This window comes from Eufriesea mexicana, unplaced genomic scaffold, assembly GCF_001483705.2.
Source record: "Eufriesea mexicana isolate 0111107269 unplaced genomic scaffold, ASM148370v2 scaffold4331, whole genome shotgun sequence".
NCBI lineage: Eukaryota > Metazoa > Arthropoda > Insecta > Hymenoptera > Apidae > Eufriesea > Eufriesea mexicana.
Genome location: NW_016912318.1, coordinates 191,138 through 206,343, shown reverse-complemented (window position 1 = coordinate 206,343; position 15,206 = coordinate 191,138). Strand labels below are relative to the sequence as shown.

General features: G+C 35.0%; 1 protein-coding gene across 1 annotated transcript; it reads right to left on the bottom strand.

Moving 5' to 3' along the window:
- Window positions 1-1,166: 1,166 nt before the first annotated feature.
- Window positions 1,167-11,302, bottom strand: LOC108551499 (unconventional myosin-IXb). Its single transcript, XM_017905696.1, has 13 exons — window positions 11,010-11,302; window positions 10,283-10,900; window positions 9,910-10,208; window positions 9,587-9,846; window positions 9,203-9,510; window positions 8,775-9,112; window positions 8,615-8,675; window positions 7,321-7,647; window positions 5,127-6,050; window positions 4,962-5,039; window positions 2,650-4,895; window positions 1,561-2,571; window positions 1,167-1,442 (listed from the first exon to the last, which is right to left on the bottom strand). Exons 1-13 carry the CDS (start codon window positions 11,300-11,302, stop codon window positions 1,345-1,347), a joined length of 6,861 nt encoding a protein of 2,286 aa, XP_017761185.1. The 3' UTR covers window positions 1,167-1,344.
- Window positions 11,303-15,206: the final 3,904 nt, after the last annotated feature.

Genomic DNA, 15,206 nt, shown 5'->3' with positions numbered 1-15,206 from the left:
TATTTCCTTTTTGGCGAGTAAAAGAATTCAATGGTACCAATAACCTACAAAGTAATATCAAAGAATATTTTAATAAAAGCTCAAAAGAGATTTACATAGATATGTGTTACCAAAAATAAACGAAAGTTGTGGAAGGAGGTTATGTTTCTTACAGCGTTCCAAGATGCAAACAAAATATTGATCCAAACGATGGTATAGAAATCGACACGAACTTCTCGGTTAACCCGATAATGTATGTATATACAAGCTATAATTTGGTTTCCTCTTTCTCTCTTTCCGCGTGATTCGAATCTCTAGCTTGAACCAGCGATCCGATAACTATCTATTGCATCGCGCGCGCGCGCACACAAATATGCTATGTAAAAAAAGACAACGAAATATGCCTGATAAAAACGAAATCTGACGAGGTGCTTTGATAACCCTTCTCAAATCTTCAATCACTGACATTGTTCCACCATTCTTGTCATTATCCCGCTAATAAAAGGAAACGAATGTTTTCGTTTCTAACTCTGTAGTTGTCAAAGAAAATATAATAAATCGAACCCTTGTTAAGTAAAAAAGGAAAAGTTACTACCGTGTTGATTCACGCAACAGTCTATAAAATCTGTAAAAAGTATGCTGAACAAGGATGGATCGTTTTCAAACGAACCGATAAAACCTGAATAGAATGAGAATTTAAATGCGACTAAACATTTATAACAATAATTAATAACCTCTGCTTAGTTTCCTTTTTCTTTCTTCTTTACAATATAACCACGATCGCATCAGAGAAATCAAACATGACATGTCAAGACGAAGAGATATTCTACCATAGAATACCTACAAAATGTAAATGTGCTGCTTCGATGGAACTTTCTAAACATCTAGCCTGATTGACAGTCTTCGATAAGAGGAATGCATTCCAGGAGAAAAACAGTTTAGAAAATGAATATTTAATACATTTTACGTGAAGCTATATGTTCGCGTATTTTGTTAATCATCCTTTAGAAACCTCTGAAAGTTTTGCGACAGAGTGGAAAAAAAATATATATATGTATATATTTTTTACATATACATATATATATATACATATATATATACATATATATATATATATAAGTATATGTATATATATATGTATATATATATGTATATGTTTGATCGAATTATCAGCTTAACTTCGCGTGGAACAAATTACTAGACCTACCTAATATCGTGTTTACTACTTATTTAAATTACTAGCGGCTTGCCGATGAGACCAGAAGTAAGACTCGTCGATTCGCTGCCGTCAGTCAACGCCTCACAGCGCGTGTCATGTTACTACACTCAACGATCATTCCTTGTGGTAACGTTCACCGTGGACGGTCATACCATTACCATGTCTTCGTCGACACTGATGATCGTAGGAAATGCATTGTCTGCGGAACTTTGCCTCTGAATAGGTTTCTTTCTTACGAGTCCGTCTATTGAGAAATACAAAACAGGAAAGAAATTATTACCATATCCACGAGTACGTACAGCTGAATTTACGAGTAAATGATTTGTTAACAATTGATATTAACAAAGAAAAATATAATTTACCGGCAGACGATGGAAGAAGGTCATCAAGAGACCCATCGTCCAGGTCCGTGGCAGATAGAAGTAGGTCGTCGTCTGAAGAAGCTCTCGTTAGGCTAGGGAGAGTTGAAGCTAGTAGGGCCTTTTCCTTCTGGATTTCTTGTATATGGTCGACAAGAAGCGCCTCTTCTTCGTCGCCTCGATCTCTGTCTCGATCTGTAATACCGCCTCTAACGGTTACACTTGGGGTTGCCGCGTTTAGCTCTTCTGGACTGAAGATCTTCGAAGATCGTAAACTGGATAAACGATGAGTTGCCGTGTGACAAGCAGATTCGAGGGTATTTATGTCGGCCAAAGTTGCTCGAACGACCCTCAATTTCTCTTCCACGATCGTCTCGACGCAACAGGTTTGCCTGCCAACATCTTGCAAGGAATCTTGCGCAGGTAGCGTTCTATTAGTTCTTAGAATGCACGGTGCAAAGACTATTGCTAAGGCTGATGGGGACATTCGATTGTCGACCTCGTGAAGCGCTACTCTGGCTAAATGAACGATTAGGCGTTCCATCAGATCGAAATTTGGCTTCGGCAATTTCTTCAAAATGGCGAAAAGTGTGCTGATTCGATCCCGCGGATCCGTCAAATTCGCAGCGTGCAGAAAATCATCGTAATACTCAAAAGTGAGAAGAGGTTCGGGCATATCCCGAAAGAAACTCTTTAATACTGCTGCAAGTACATGTACTTGGTAATTCTCAAAGTCCACTTTCTCCAAATCACCTTCGTCCATTTTTAACTTTAATTCCTTCACTTTGGAACTGACACCGCTTTTTCGATATATCCCTTCCGTGTATAGACCATGCATTTCTATGGTTGTAATTAGCCGGTCTACCACAATCGGTACCTTACCGTCGCCACAGTCTAATTTGTACAACGGTACACCGAATACCTTCCGTGAGTTCAATTCGTGCAACGAGGCTTCCTTTCCACACTCTGCCGATGCTTTTATGTAACATTTCTTGTGGCATGTTAACTTACAATCTGAAAGGAAAAATATAAATATACATGAGTGAAACTAATAGAAAGAAATTAAAAGATTAAGAAACAGAAAATACTTACTCTGGCAGACAAGTCCTCGTTCAATAGGCCACATAAAGAAAGACGTACATACTTCACAGGCTGTAGGTATATTTATAATAGTTAACTGGAACATATGATTACCATGTCGTGTTGGTTCTTCGTGTTTCCGCTTCTTTTCCTTCTTACGTTTGCCTTTACTCTGTTTCTCCGGTGCTTCAGTTTTGACTAGCGTCATAAATTCATTCATAAATCCTCTAAATGCGTTTACCCCCATGGTCACAGGAAAATCTTCACTGGTATTTTCTTGTTTGCAGACTGTTTCCATTACGTGCAAAAAGTTTGCTATTAGATCGGTATATTTGATGTTACCTTCAACACCCTGTTGAATAGCGACACTGTAAGTGATCATAAGGTCATCCTTAAATTTACGCAATGCCTGCTTGAATACACGATCAACCTCGCTGGGCTTTCGTCCTTCTTCTTGCCCTTCCATTATGTATATCTTCTTTGTAATGAATTCCTGCATGAGATCTAATTCTTTCGCATCGGATATAATTTTATCAGTACTGTCGGAAAATGCAGAAGTACCGGTTAAACTAAATTTCGATGCCACTGTCTGTTTTGCGGCATCGTACGGCGTTCGTGGCGGTTTTCTGTTTTTTCGCCTGCCTGGGGTGTTGGCCAGTATGCAGGGCATTTTAAGTACTCCACCATTCTGAATACATTTCACGTGGTACAACTGTTTACAATCAATGCATTTGTACCCCTGTGTAACAAACGCATCCATTTTCTCATGGCAACAAACACACACATCGTCTTTGGCAAACCTTGCTACTTTTCTAAAACAATGACCGGCTAATGTGAAAAGATTTCCTTTCCACTCTAAAAGATTCATTCTATGGACAGGTTTCAAGTCATTGGGACTTGTATCGGCTCCAGGTTTGTCTTCGCTAAGTCCTGATATTTTAGTAGCTGGATCCGAATTTCTTCGCCTTAGCTCTAGAGTCGTTATAGCATTGGATCTCATACGTTTACCAGGTTGTTGTGTTTTCGAAGCAGCTTCATTTTTGTTTACAGGCCAATCTGTTACCGATCTCGAAGGTGTTTCATGCGGACCATCTTTTCGAGTTCGCACATTTGTTGATTTATGTAAGTCACTTTCTTTGATTGTACCCAGAAATAGACTTTTCGTTTCTCCACTGTTGGCTTCTGACACACTCTCACCCATAGATCGACATTGAACTTCTCGAGTGGGTCGATTTCTTCTGGCACTTCTGACAGGCACGTCAGGTTCACATTTTTCCTTTGGTCTCGAATTCTTCTCTTTAGGCGATGTTCCTTTCAGCAAGGGACTTTTCAAAGCATTTTCATCGTTTACAGCATCTAATTTTATAGATGTATCTCCTTCCGAGTTTTGCCTCCTTAAATAACTGAAATCTTTCATTTCTTTACTGTGACCGTAACCATGATCACGTCTAATGGGCGAAGCTGGTACGCTTTCTATTCGTTCGCTCGGTACGCTATTGTCACTTAATCGACGTTGCTCTCTACCTGACGAGCTCTCCATGTGAACAAAACGATCACTATCCAATTTCACATTATAATTTGAGGCTTCATTTGGTTTATCTTGTTGCACTTGCTCGAACAAGTTATCCGCTACACTTTTATATTGGGAAACATTTGGAGATCGTGTCAATGTTGATTTTTGAGGACCAGACATTAAATAATCGCTATAATTAATGGACGAAAAATCTGCTCTACGACGCCAGACATCTGAATTTGGACTATGCGTTAGACTTATGTTAGATTGGTGGTACATAATTTCTCGTGGACTTGAAAATGATGGAGTTGTATTAAAGACGGGTGGGGCACTTTGTACAGTACTTGGAATTTCTGTATCAGTCTCTCCATCGCTATATCCCGTCGACGAACTGTCTGCTCGTTTACTAACAGATGACAATCGGCTTGAAGTATTTACTAAGTTTGTATTTGCTGTAACTATAGGAGATTGATCACCGCGTTTCGTTCTAGTGCTCGGTACAGGTTTGCCGTAAGAATTGTCTTGTGACTCTGAGCTGTTGACGCTAACTTGAGATTCATAGCTCCTTAAACTAGTCAAACTTTCCAAGCTGCTTTTACGCTCATTAAATTCATCCGAGGGAAAAGAGTCCGTATTTCTTGAGATTGTACTAGATTCGTGCAATATTCTTGTATTTGGTGTTACTTTACGCTTGGAATATGACATACTCGTGTCAATTGTACTATCTCGAAGTACGTTGTCCGTTCTACAATTAGCACATATTATCATTATTATGCAATGATTTTAATGTAAAATACAAATATCTATTTACCTTGCCGACGTAATACGATTTTGGGACTCCGTTTTTCGAACTGTATTGAAGTCCGACAATCCATGATCTGTCAGTGACCTGTGTATTAAATAGAAACATTAATAATAATACATACATACAAATATGCATATGGAAATTTTGATCTATTATACAGGTGTTACTTACTCTTCACTGTCCCTGAGCCTAGAATATACCTTGCTGTTGTCATACACAATCTCCCCAGGATTTTGAATTTCTTTATATTCTGCGATTTTATCAGCAGACAATTTTTTTCGTTTCTTCAATTCTGCAAAAGCTTTCCTTGCTTTATTACCACGAACATAAGCTTGGAAAGTAATCACACATGATTTAAGTTTTCTAAACCAACTGTGCTGTTTGTATGCTCTCCAGGCAGACTGAATATGAATGCAGGCTTCATTCCTAGCACGTAATGAATGAGCAAATCTTTGGGCAATAACCATCCTCCAAAATGACTGTATCTGCATGACTGCATTTTTTAATCTAAGGAATTTCCTTCTTTCCAAACACGCGCGGAACCACTTTTGTATAGTTGTAATACTTGTAATAATTTGTTGATGTAATTCAATTTCTAATTTAATTTTTTCCGACTCTCGAAGAAACACTTTAGTTGTTCCAAGCTGATAATTATCTCTGTTTAAATTTAGCGTCAATAGAAAATCTCTAACGTCGGATTGAGAACTTAACAAACCCTTAGGTAATAACATTCTATATAATTGAATAAATTCTTCGTATGTTAATCTAACGTTAAATCCAGCTTGTCTTATTCTAACTGTTTCTAACATTCCTGTATATCTTAACTGTCGTTGCACGGTTTCCTCGTCGAACTCGTTTGGTACCTTGTTTGCATTGCTTTTAATGCATCTAATGAAGAATGGATTTGCTTGATTTAAAGTATCCATAAGACTATGCAGACTTTGTTGAAATTGTGCTGATACTGTCATGGGCTGTTTTCTAGCTTTTCCAGGTCCTGTGCCATAACTTTGTGTTCTTCCAACCAGTGTTTTTACAGTTTGTAGATTTTTCAAACCCTTCTTTCCACGTTCCCTGGGTCGAAATGACTTATTTTTCCTGTAAAAGTATTAAATATCAACATATTAGTATTGAAATATATTTCAAGGCTTCCTTTTCCTATTTTTTAATGTTTTATTAAAACAAAAAATATAATTATAAATTATAGTTTTAAATTTTAATGGAAGTGACATATCTTTAATTTATAGTAATTCATCATGTTTATTTTAAGCGTTCAAATGCATTTTTAAATTAGTATTAAATATTTTTCTGATATATAGAAAAACAGGAAAAGGAGAATTTATGATACCTATAATGACATATATGCATTGCAAATAGTAACAATTAATTATGACAAACGTACTATGAAATATAAGTAGCAAACATTTAGCAGAATGTTGTTAGAATTTACATAATTATATTGTGATAACAAATATAAAGAAGCATGTGATATTAAGATTAACTGAATACAGAAGTAGTTATCTGCAGATTTAAGAATTCTTAGTAATACACGAGAAATATAGTTTGATTGTTGCACTAAATAAATGCATGATTAATGTCAACTATTTACCTTAATGTTAATGATAAGCAATTTGCATTCTTTACAAACTACTGCTAATTTGATAAGTTAAGATATTCATTAGAAGATAAATGTATATTCTGTGCAGAGTTTGTAATTTATTAAATTCACAAGAAAATATTATCGTGCAATTAACTGTAATTAATTGCTAGCATGAAAGAATGTGTTTATAAGATCAGGAGCTTAATGCTATAGGAGTTATTTTAATTGACTGTGTATGCTGTATTAAGCAACAATATAAATTAACCCATCCTCAATCTATTGGTACACTGATCTAAAATGAATATATTTAAGCTTTAATTGGCATTATCAATTTCCACTTATTTTTTAATTGTGATTCTTGTCTCAATTAAATGGGCTAACTTATATACCCTTAATTTGAAAAGTGAGAAAACTACTGTTGTGAAATCAACATGCATTAATAGTAGCTAAAATTACGAGTAAATAAATCAGTAAAACGTGATGACTAGAAAACGACTGGGGATAATGATCGTGAATATTATGGTACATCAAATAAAATGATTTTGATGACCTCTAAGAAACACGTGAAATCTTCATAAAATATTTGTAGAAAGCTGTGTATGACTGCATGGGAAGACCAATAATGTCCTATTGAAATGCTATTACCTATGCAAGGAAATCCTTCACCCAGAAATACTATAGAGCACACACTACCTTTATTGTAGAGCAGTGAGTTTTGTAGCTTAAATTACAATGTTATGGAATATTAAATAGGTGCTGTTTACATACATGACTATTTGATTAGCGCGTTCCATGACGTTTGCTTCGTCTTTTGGAAGCACCCTCTCTAGCGGACTATGAGTATCTCGTCTGAGTTTATTATTACTATGAGGCTGGTCTTCCCTGCCTCTTATTAAGTAACCCTTCATCGTGGTTACATTTGACGGGTGTTGCGTTTGATTAATGTTTCGAAATTGTGGCCACGACAATCGGTTGTTGTTTACATTGTCGTTGTTTTCGAGTTGTATAGAAGATAATGTGGTAGTGGGTATAGTTGATGGTATACAGACACTGCGCTGCTTCTGATAGCTTGGTGGACGATTATGTTTGTGCGAACTGAAAAAGTCTCTCATGCTTAGTTTTTTCAGTAGTTTTATGTAACTAAATAGTAATTATATTGTCCAATAACATTATTCAATTAAGGTTTTCAACTTTGCCTGCTAATGATTTTGGGAGGAGAATGATTTCACTGAGAATCTGTTTTATGAATGATTCCAATGAAATAATGAGAACTTTAATGATTGATATGAATTATATAAATAAAAAGTTATTGTTGCATTGTTAATCATGCTTAAGAATAATAGCAAGTAATGTATTTTAAACGACAAGATGTAATTGTATTGCGAAAGTTATGAAGATTGCACTCTAATCACACTTAATACAAAAAGTGCATACAGAAAATTCTAAACAATATTTCTCACACATAAGATTGGAAAAGTTATATGGATTTACAAGCTGTTTATAATGTGTAACTTATAATTCGTTATGCTGTTATAAATTCAGTGGGATTTGACTTAAATGAAGTACGTTTTCCGAATATACTTTTGCTTTAAAGATAAAGATAAGAATAAACACTGTAAATCCATAGGATATCTTAGCATAAAAAAATGTAATGTTTGCCAAAATGACACATACAGTGGATCAAAAGACCACTTACGCGATTCGGTTAATAGTTAGATTGACGGTCGACAACGTCACAAGATGGCTACAGGGACAAAAGACATGTGGCCAATGTAAATATAATTAACGTTTGCTTCAATTATAAACACATAGGAACCTCTTCAGCTTGATGCAAATGTTATTAACGCACAACGTAGATTTATACTTTGTAGGGTGAGATAATATGCAGATAAAACATATTCAAAAACAAGCGCAATAACATTGCCATTTGTTTATCACGATCATTATTATATAACTAATAAATATTGCTCTATATCATGATTATACAAGCACTCAAATATTTTTGAGTCACCCTTTACAAAAGTACAAGTTATATAAAATTGCATAGAAAAATTATGTATACCTTATCAAATTCTCGTTCGGTGTCCTATACCTGTTTTGTATAGATGTTTTTGTACCGTCGGCTGAAATTTAAGAAAATATTTCCATATTATTATTATGAAGAATTTAAGCGCAAATAGAAAAAATATTTCCCACGGAGTTAAAATATGAGAATATTATACCTCGGCCATGTCTATGAGCTCGACCTGCTTCTTGGAAAGCAAAATGAGCACGAAAAAATGCTCGAAGTATCGCCCACCTAAATACAGCAACTGGATCCGCACCCACTAATTCTCGAACAAAAGCAAGGGAAGAATTTTTCAACACACCAACCACACCATCGGGTCGCATTAAATCCAAATTTTTCTCTCTCATATTAGCAGCTTGGTATTTAACAGCCCCTGCATAGTGACGTACAACAAAGGCTGCTTCGCGTCGTTGTGGTGCCTCATAAAATCGATTGTCTTTATGTACTGAATTAAATTTTTGTAGCAGTGTCTCATTCGTTGCACCTGGAAAGCTGTCATAAAGATTTTTTTTAATTTAACGAAACGTAATACCTTACTGGTTTTTCCTCTTTTCTAAAGTAAAACTAATATGAAATACTAACTTGCACTGATCATCTAAGAGACAGAGAAGGCCATTCGGTTTCCCTTCTATTAAATTTAAACAACCTGAATTATCACTGTATCCTATATCTGTCCACCTAATCCCCTGTTTTCTGTATTCTCGTTGTTCGTATTGAAATACATGCTGATTGAAATAATGTTGCAGTTGTTCGTTTGCATAATTTATACATAACTGTTCAAAGCTATTGCACATTTTAAAATCTTCAAAACCAAAAATATCTAGTACACCTATACTATTGCCTTGATGATCTCTGAGTGTATCTTTCTTTGACAGTAAAGCATGATTCACCTAACAAGAAAATAATATCATGTTGTAACTTCAAAATACAGATTTTAAATTTAACTGATACAAGATAATATCTTACCTGAAGTACAATCCAATCAAATAGAGCTCCATAAAGGCATTTAGCCATTGCATCTCTTGCAGCAATTGCTTCTGGAAGCCTATAGTTAATAACTAATGTTTCCCCAGATGCTCTTGCACGTTTGGCAGTAAGTGCAGCCAAAAGAGTTTCCTGTTTTACTCTAAGGAGTTCAGATATCAATGCAACCACTTCAGGATTTTTAACTCCCACAGCCTCGTCATGATGGTGATAAGATTTTCTAGGCTGAAACTCCACATTACCTAAAATAATGACATTCAGTAAGTTTATGTCACAAAAAGTGATTAAAACAAGTTATTAATCACCGAGTAGAAGAACAGCGGACAAAACTGCAAACAATCGTCTTTGCTTTTCCGGCGTAAATCCAACCATTTCCATAGATTGTTTCAGTCTTGAAAATTCGTGTCGTTCATCAACATTTTCGAGTCCATAACAGCCACTTTTATTTAAATAATTGTAACTGTCACAACTTTCTAAATGCAAAAGATGTTTTTCTTGTTCACTTGCTCCAGCCAAAAGATAATAAAATACATGGTAATTTCTTTCATTTCTTCCTTGAGAAACTATTCTCGATTTTTCCAAAAGATACTTTTGTACAACCGCTCTAAAGATAATTTTGTTAGAAGCTTCAATTTTTAGAAAAATATATAATAATTCTTTCATATGTGAAAAACTTACCCATGCACCATTCCATTTTCTTTATAATTCACTTGGATAAATTTACCAAAACGACTACTATTGTTATTATGTGCAGTTTTTGCATTTCCAAATGCTTCTAGTACTGGACCAGCACTGAGTATTGTCTGTTCAACACCACTACCATGAGAACCTTTTTGACTAAGTGCAGTCAAATGATGAAGTAGAAAATTTGTTGACTCTGTTTTACCCGAACCACTCTCACCACTAATAACAATGCACTGATTTCTTTTTTCTTTAAGCATACAATGGTAAGCTGCATCGGCTATGGCAAATATATGTGGAGGTATATCTGGCCCCAACCTTCTATTCTGATAGAGTTTTACATATTTTGGATTGTAAATAGGATAAAATTTAAACGGATTTAATGCAATTAATATACTGCCAACATATGTATATATGTTTCCAGCTAAAAACCTAGCCCGAAGGTTGTCCAATAAAGTTTGTTCATTAAGATCTGGAAGTTGGCATAGGTCTGGATACTCCTTATCCCGTGGTTGATACAGGAATCTATTAAAATAGTCCTTGAGGAGTTGTGGATCCATGGGAAATCTACTATCTGACCACAAATAATCTGGTTGCTTTTTGCGCAAGTAAAACCTAAAAATGAAAAATATTATTTCAATACTTCAGTGTCTGACATTAACATTTTTATGTTTTATCTTCTCCTACGTGCACTTTATGCATTCTAAACAAATACTTTATTTACCTGTAATATTCCTGTTGTGCTGCATTTTTTGGCCATAATAGCATAAGTGCTACAGGGCACTCAGATGGCCCAAGTCTTCTTTCTTTACATTCTTGTCCAACAGAATTTCCTACTACTTCTGCCAACTCATAACCATTAGAAACAGATGCATCAACTAACCCAAGTCTGTCTATAATACACTCCACTATCTCAGCTGATGAAGTTTGTTTTGTAGCTTTAATCGAAAGTGCTTCATATTCTGGGCTCCATTCACCCACAAATACTTGCACAACACCTGAGCCACAACTGTCCATGTTTTAACCCTATCAAATTAAATAATATATATTTAATTGCAGAGTAATGTTTGCATATATTCATGTTAATTTTATTAGCTTATCTCCAAATGCTGCTTCACCTTGTTTTATATAGGGTTAACAAATTTGTCCTCTATCATCCAGGCAAAATTTCAAATGTATTGTTTCTTCTTCTTTCTGTTTTCCAATTATGTACAACCACTGATGTAAACGTTTAAAATAACTTTTATACATTTTGTTTAAAAATAATCTCTATTACAGTCTCGCTGATTTTTGTGATTTATTTACAGGTATTGTTTACAGTAATTTAAGTTTGTTAAGTGCACTCAAAATTACTCAATATCCATAAACTAAAAGACTTTATTTATATACAAATATATCATATCAGATCTTAATCATGAATTGGTTCAAGAAAATAAAAATTTATGAATATTATTCTTTTTTCATTGCAGCACATAGCATTCAGAAATAGTTAAAGTACTTTAAACTTTCTTTGAAGCTTTTATTTAGATTTATTTGATCAATAGGACAGAATACCACAGAGTAATGTAATCATAGATTAATATACCTTTCTTTTTGTATAATAAAATAGAGTCATTAAAATTATTTTATTATTTTCTTTTTCTTTAAATTTATATATTCAGTCAATTTTATAGATTTTTGTTGATTTTGTTCTTTAGTATTTAGAGTATTTTGAATTTATAGAATGATGTGTTTAATTCAGATGTCATGTATTTAACACTGAATGTCCAGCAAAACCTTTCTGACAGCCATTATATTTTATCATGACATTCACTATATAGTTGAAAACAGTGTAGGTGTGCTATTGTTGGCAGGCAGTAACTCAGTATCTCCACTGAGACAATAATCCAAGGTTTTCAATGTTTTGTAAACATCCTCGTGCCATTTGAGTATATTAATACACTTATTGCAAAAGATTACAGATGTATTTGCATTTGTACGTATTATAAAACTTTTGTGCGTTAACAAAGTATCTTATCTGGAACAAAAAGATGTATGACACATAAATATTTTAAATCAACTATTTCTTGCATTGTGGAAGTAATATCATTGTTACACTACTACAGTTCATAAATTTATTTGACTCATTTAAGCATTCTCAATTATTATTATGTTCATGATGCAAGGATATTTTACTTTCTTTTTTACGTTTTAATTTACATGTAAATATTTTATTAGATAAGTACAAATTATCTGGCATATTTATAAGAAAATCTGAATTCTAGCTAATACTTCTAACCTTAAAACAAAAAAGGAGGGATACACATCTCTTTGTTACTTTAAAATCTGTTTTTCTTTTTTATTTTTCTCTATGAATTTGTATTAGTCGAATTTAAAAATATCTCAGATCTTCTCGTCATTGCCGGTAATTTTTCAATTAAACAATATCGAATTTATCTTAACACAAAAACAAGGAATAATGTAGTATAATATTCTGATTAATCTCGAGTGAACGGTAATCGTAACACATCGATCATTCGTTGGATACACAAAGGATTGCGAAAAACGACATACGTTCCCGAGATACCGATTGCCTCGGACCTGACGGCTGACATTCGCAAGAAAACCGTCTTCCGACGCCGATTGGCGGGTCATGGACCACACCACCAATCAGCAGCGATCTGTGAGTGTGAACGTCAACAGAGTAAACCGGGCTTAAAGTCATCAAGAATTTCTCGTCCAGGCATGACACTTACTGGTTGTTACATATCATCGTCAAAGAATGTAATGAAAACATGCAGGTCTATTCAAAGAATACGCTCTTTTTATTACCTCCGTGGCTGATAACAAGACGCTCGGTGTGACACATTCTTATAAATCATCAAAGTTCTTGCATTCCTGGACATGCTTCCATGGTCTTAAAATTTCACTGTAAACGCACTGCCGTCTGTTCACAATTTTCAGTTTTCTTCCTTCTCGTTCATTTACTTAAAATATATTCCCTCTTTTTATACACCGTTACCGAAACGTACCATCGAGAGAACGATATGTACAGCTGTGGCTCTCGCGCACTCGACACACACTGTTCCTCTGTTTTCTCGCACCTAGGGAACACACGTACAATACGGGCGGATTGACACTTCAGTAAACAAGATCTACTGTCACCGATACTTTTGCGTTAGTTCAGTCGTCGCTGGTCCTGCTGGAAATTACACTAATATTCGCGATTAATCGTGTTCTTGGATTGATAATATCAATGACACGGATGATGGGCCCTTGCCCAGTTTATCGTCCTTCGTCTCCTCTCGGGATCCTGCGTCCCGATACGTCCACCATTTCGATTTTTCCGATCACGTGGTACACAGCGTCGGTTTTGATTGGCTTATTCCATGAGACCACGTGACTGTTCGCTAAAGCACAAACTTCCATTGAGAGGAAAGTTGCTTTTGGAGCTATCTGTTATTCACTTTGTGAAACATTTCGTACAGGGTATTCCAAAAGAGACGAATATTTCATCCGTAATTCTATATATTCCAGTGAAATTGGAATAGAAAATTAAGTAAAATGGTACTTATAAAAATATCTACGACGTAAATAAGTTAACGTCGTAGTAGAAAGTCATGTTACTTCATTTCCAATGATAATAATAAATCGCAATGAAATATAAGTTAGAGATAATTAATTATTTAAATTGATAATTTAGCTCACGGAGCCAAGTGCATAAATAGAACAGTATACGTAAAACTTTAATACGTATATTATTCAATAAATCACAAATTATATCGATAACGTAGTTTGACCAAAATCTATGGAAACTGCATTACCGACCGTACGTTGATAATTCCATAATCAGAATTGTAGCAAATCTGTAATAAATTTCTTAATAAACGGAAATAGATCTTTGCAGGAAAGTGAAAATACTTCAATCCCTATATTATAATTTCATCACATAATCCATCTTCCTCGCGTATAATACGAAAGATAATTTAACAGTAAAAGAGACTACAGCAACGATGCAAAAATTTGTTACACTTGTTACAATTTATTCCAAAATATATCCGTAATATGAGCAAACGTTTTATCGATGATAATATTATTCAGTTCACTGACAACTGAGCAAATGGATATTTGGTCCCGGTGTTCGAAAAGAGGGTTAATCTCTGCAATGTTTATCAACTGCGTGAGATTAAAATATGCAGAGCATTACAATCAGACATTCATGTCGATCGATAAAAGCTTCAGATTTACCGGTGGTCTATAATGCACGAGGCCTACATCATTTTCGCATTATTTTCCATTTAACCTAACATCGAACTCGCAATAATCTCTTACACGCTTTAAAGAAATAACCATACCAGGTGGCCTCTTTCGTAGCCGCCATTTTCACTCATAAATCGTTTTCGTATTCTACGATATTTCGCTTCGGAATTATTCCGACGTGGAATATTAAATTTACAGAATTTGCAATTTTAATTCCTGGTCGATCGGATCGGTTAAAATTTATCAATATGACGCAACAGATAAACGTATCTTTCTCTCTGCTATCGTAACATTACGTCAGCCTATACCGTAGCCTATACTCGAGCTGTCATAACTTATGGCGTCGATTCACACAAATACAACGCGAAATATGCAATTTCGAATTTTCCCCAGACGGAACTGATTTTCTCCTCTGCCCCGTGGACTCTCGTCGTTTTACATTACTGCGTGTACATACTTGTATGTATTTCGTTATTGTTACAAAGTTATCTCGTTACTTCGCGCCATCCTGTCGTTCTACATACACGTATGGTGCACCATTACCGGTTGTTCGTGTATTCGTACCGTATTCACCGTAGGACGAGCTTAGCGACAGTTACGTGTAATTAACGTGCACGAAGTTTCCTCCTGAAATCATGACGTATGTAAGCCGATGCATTTGCCGAATTAACTAGTTAAACGT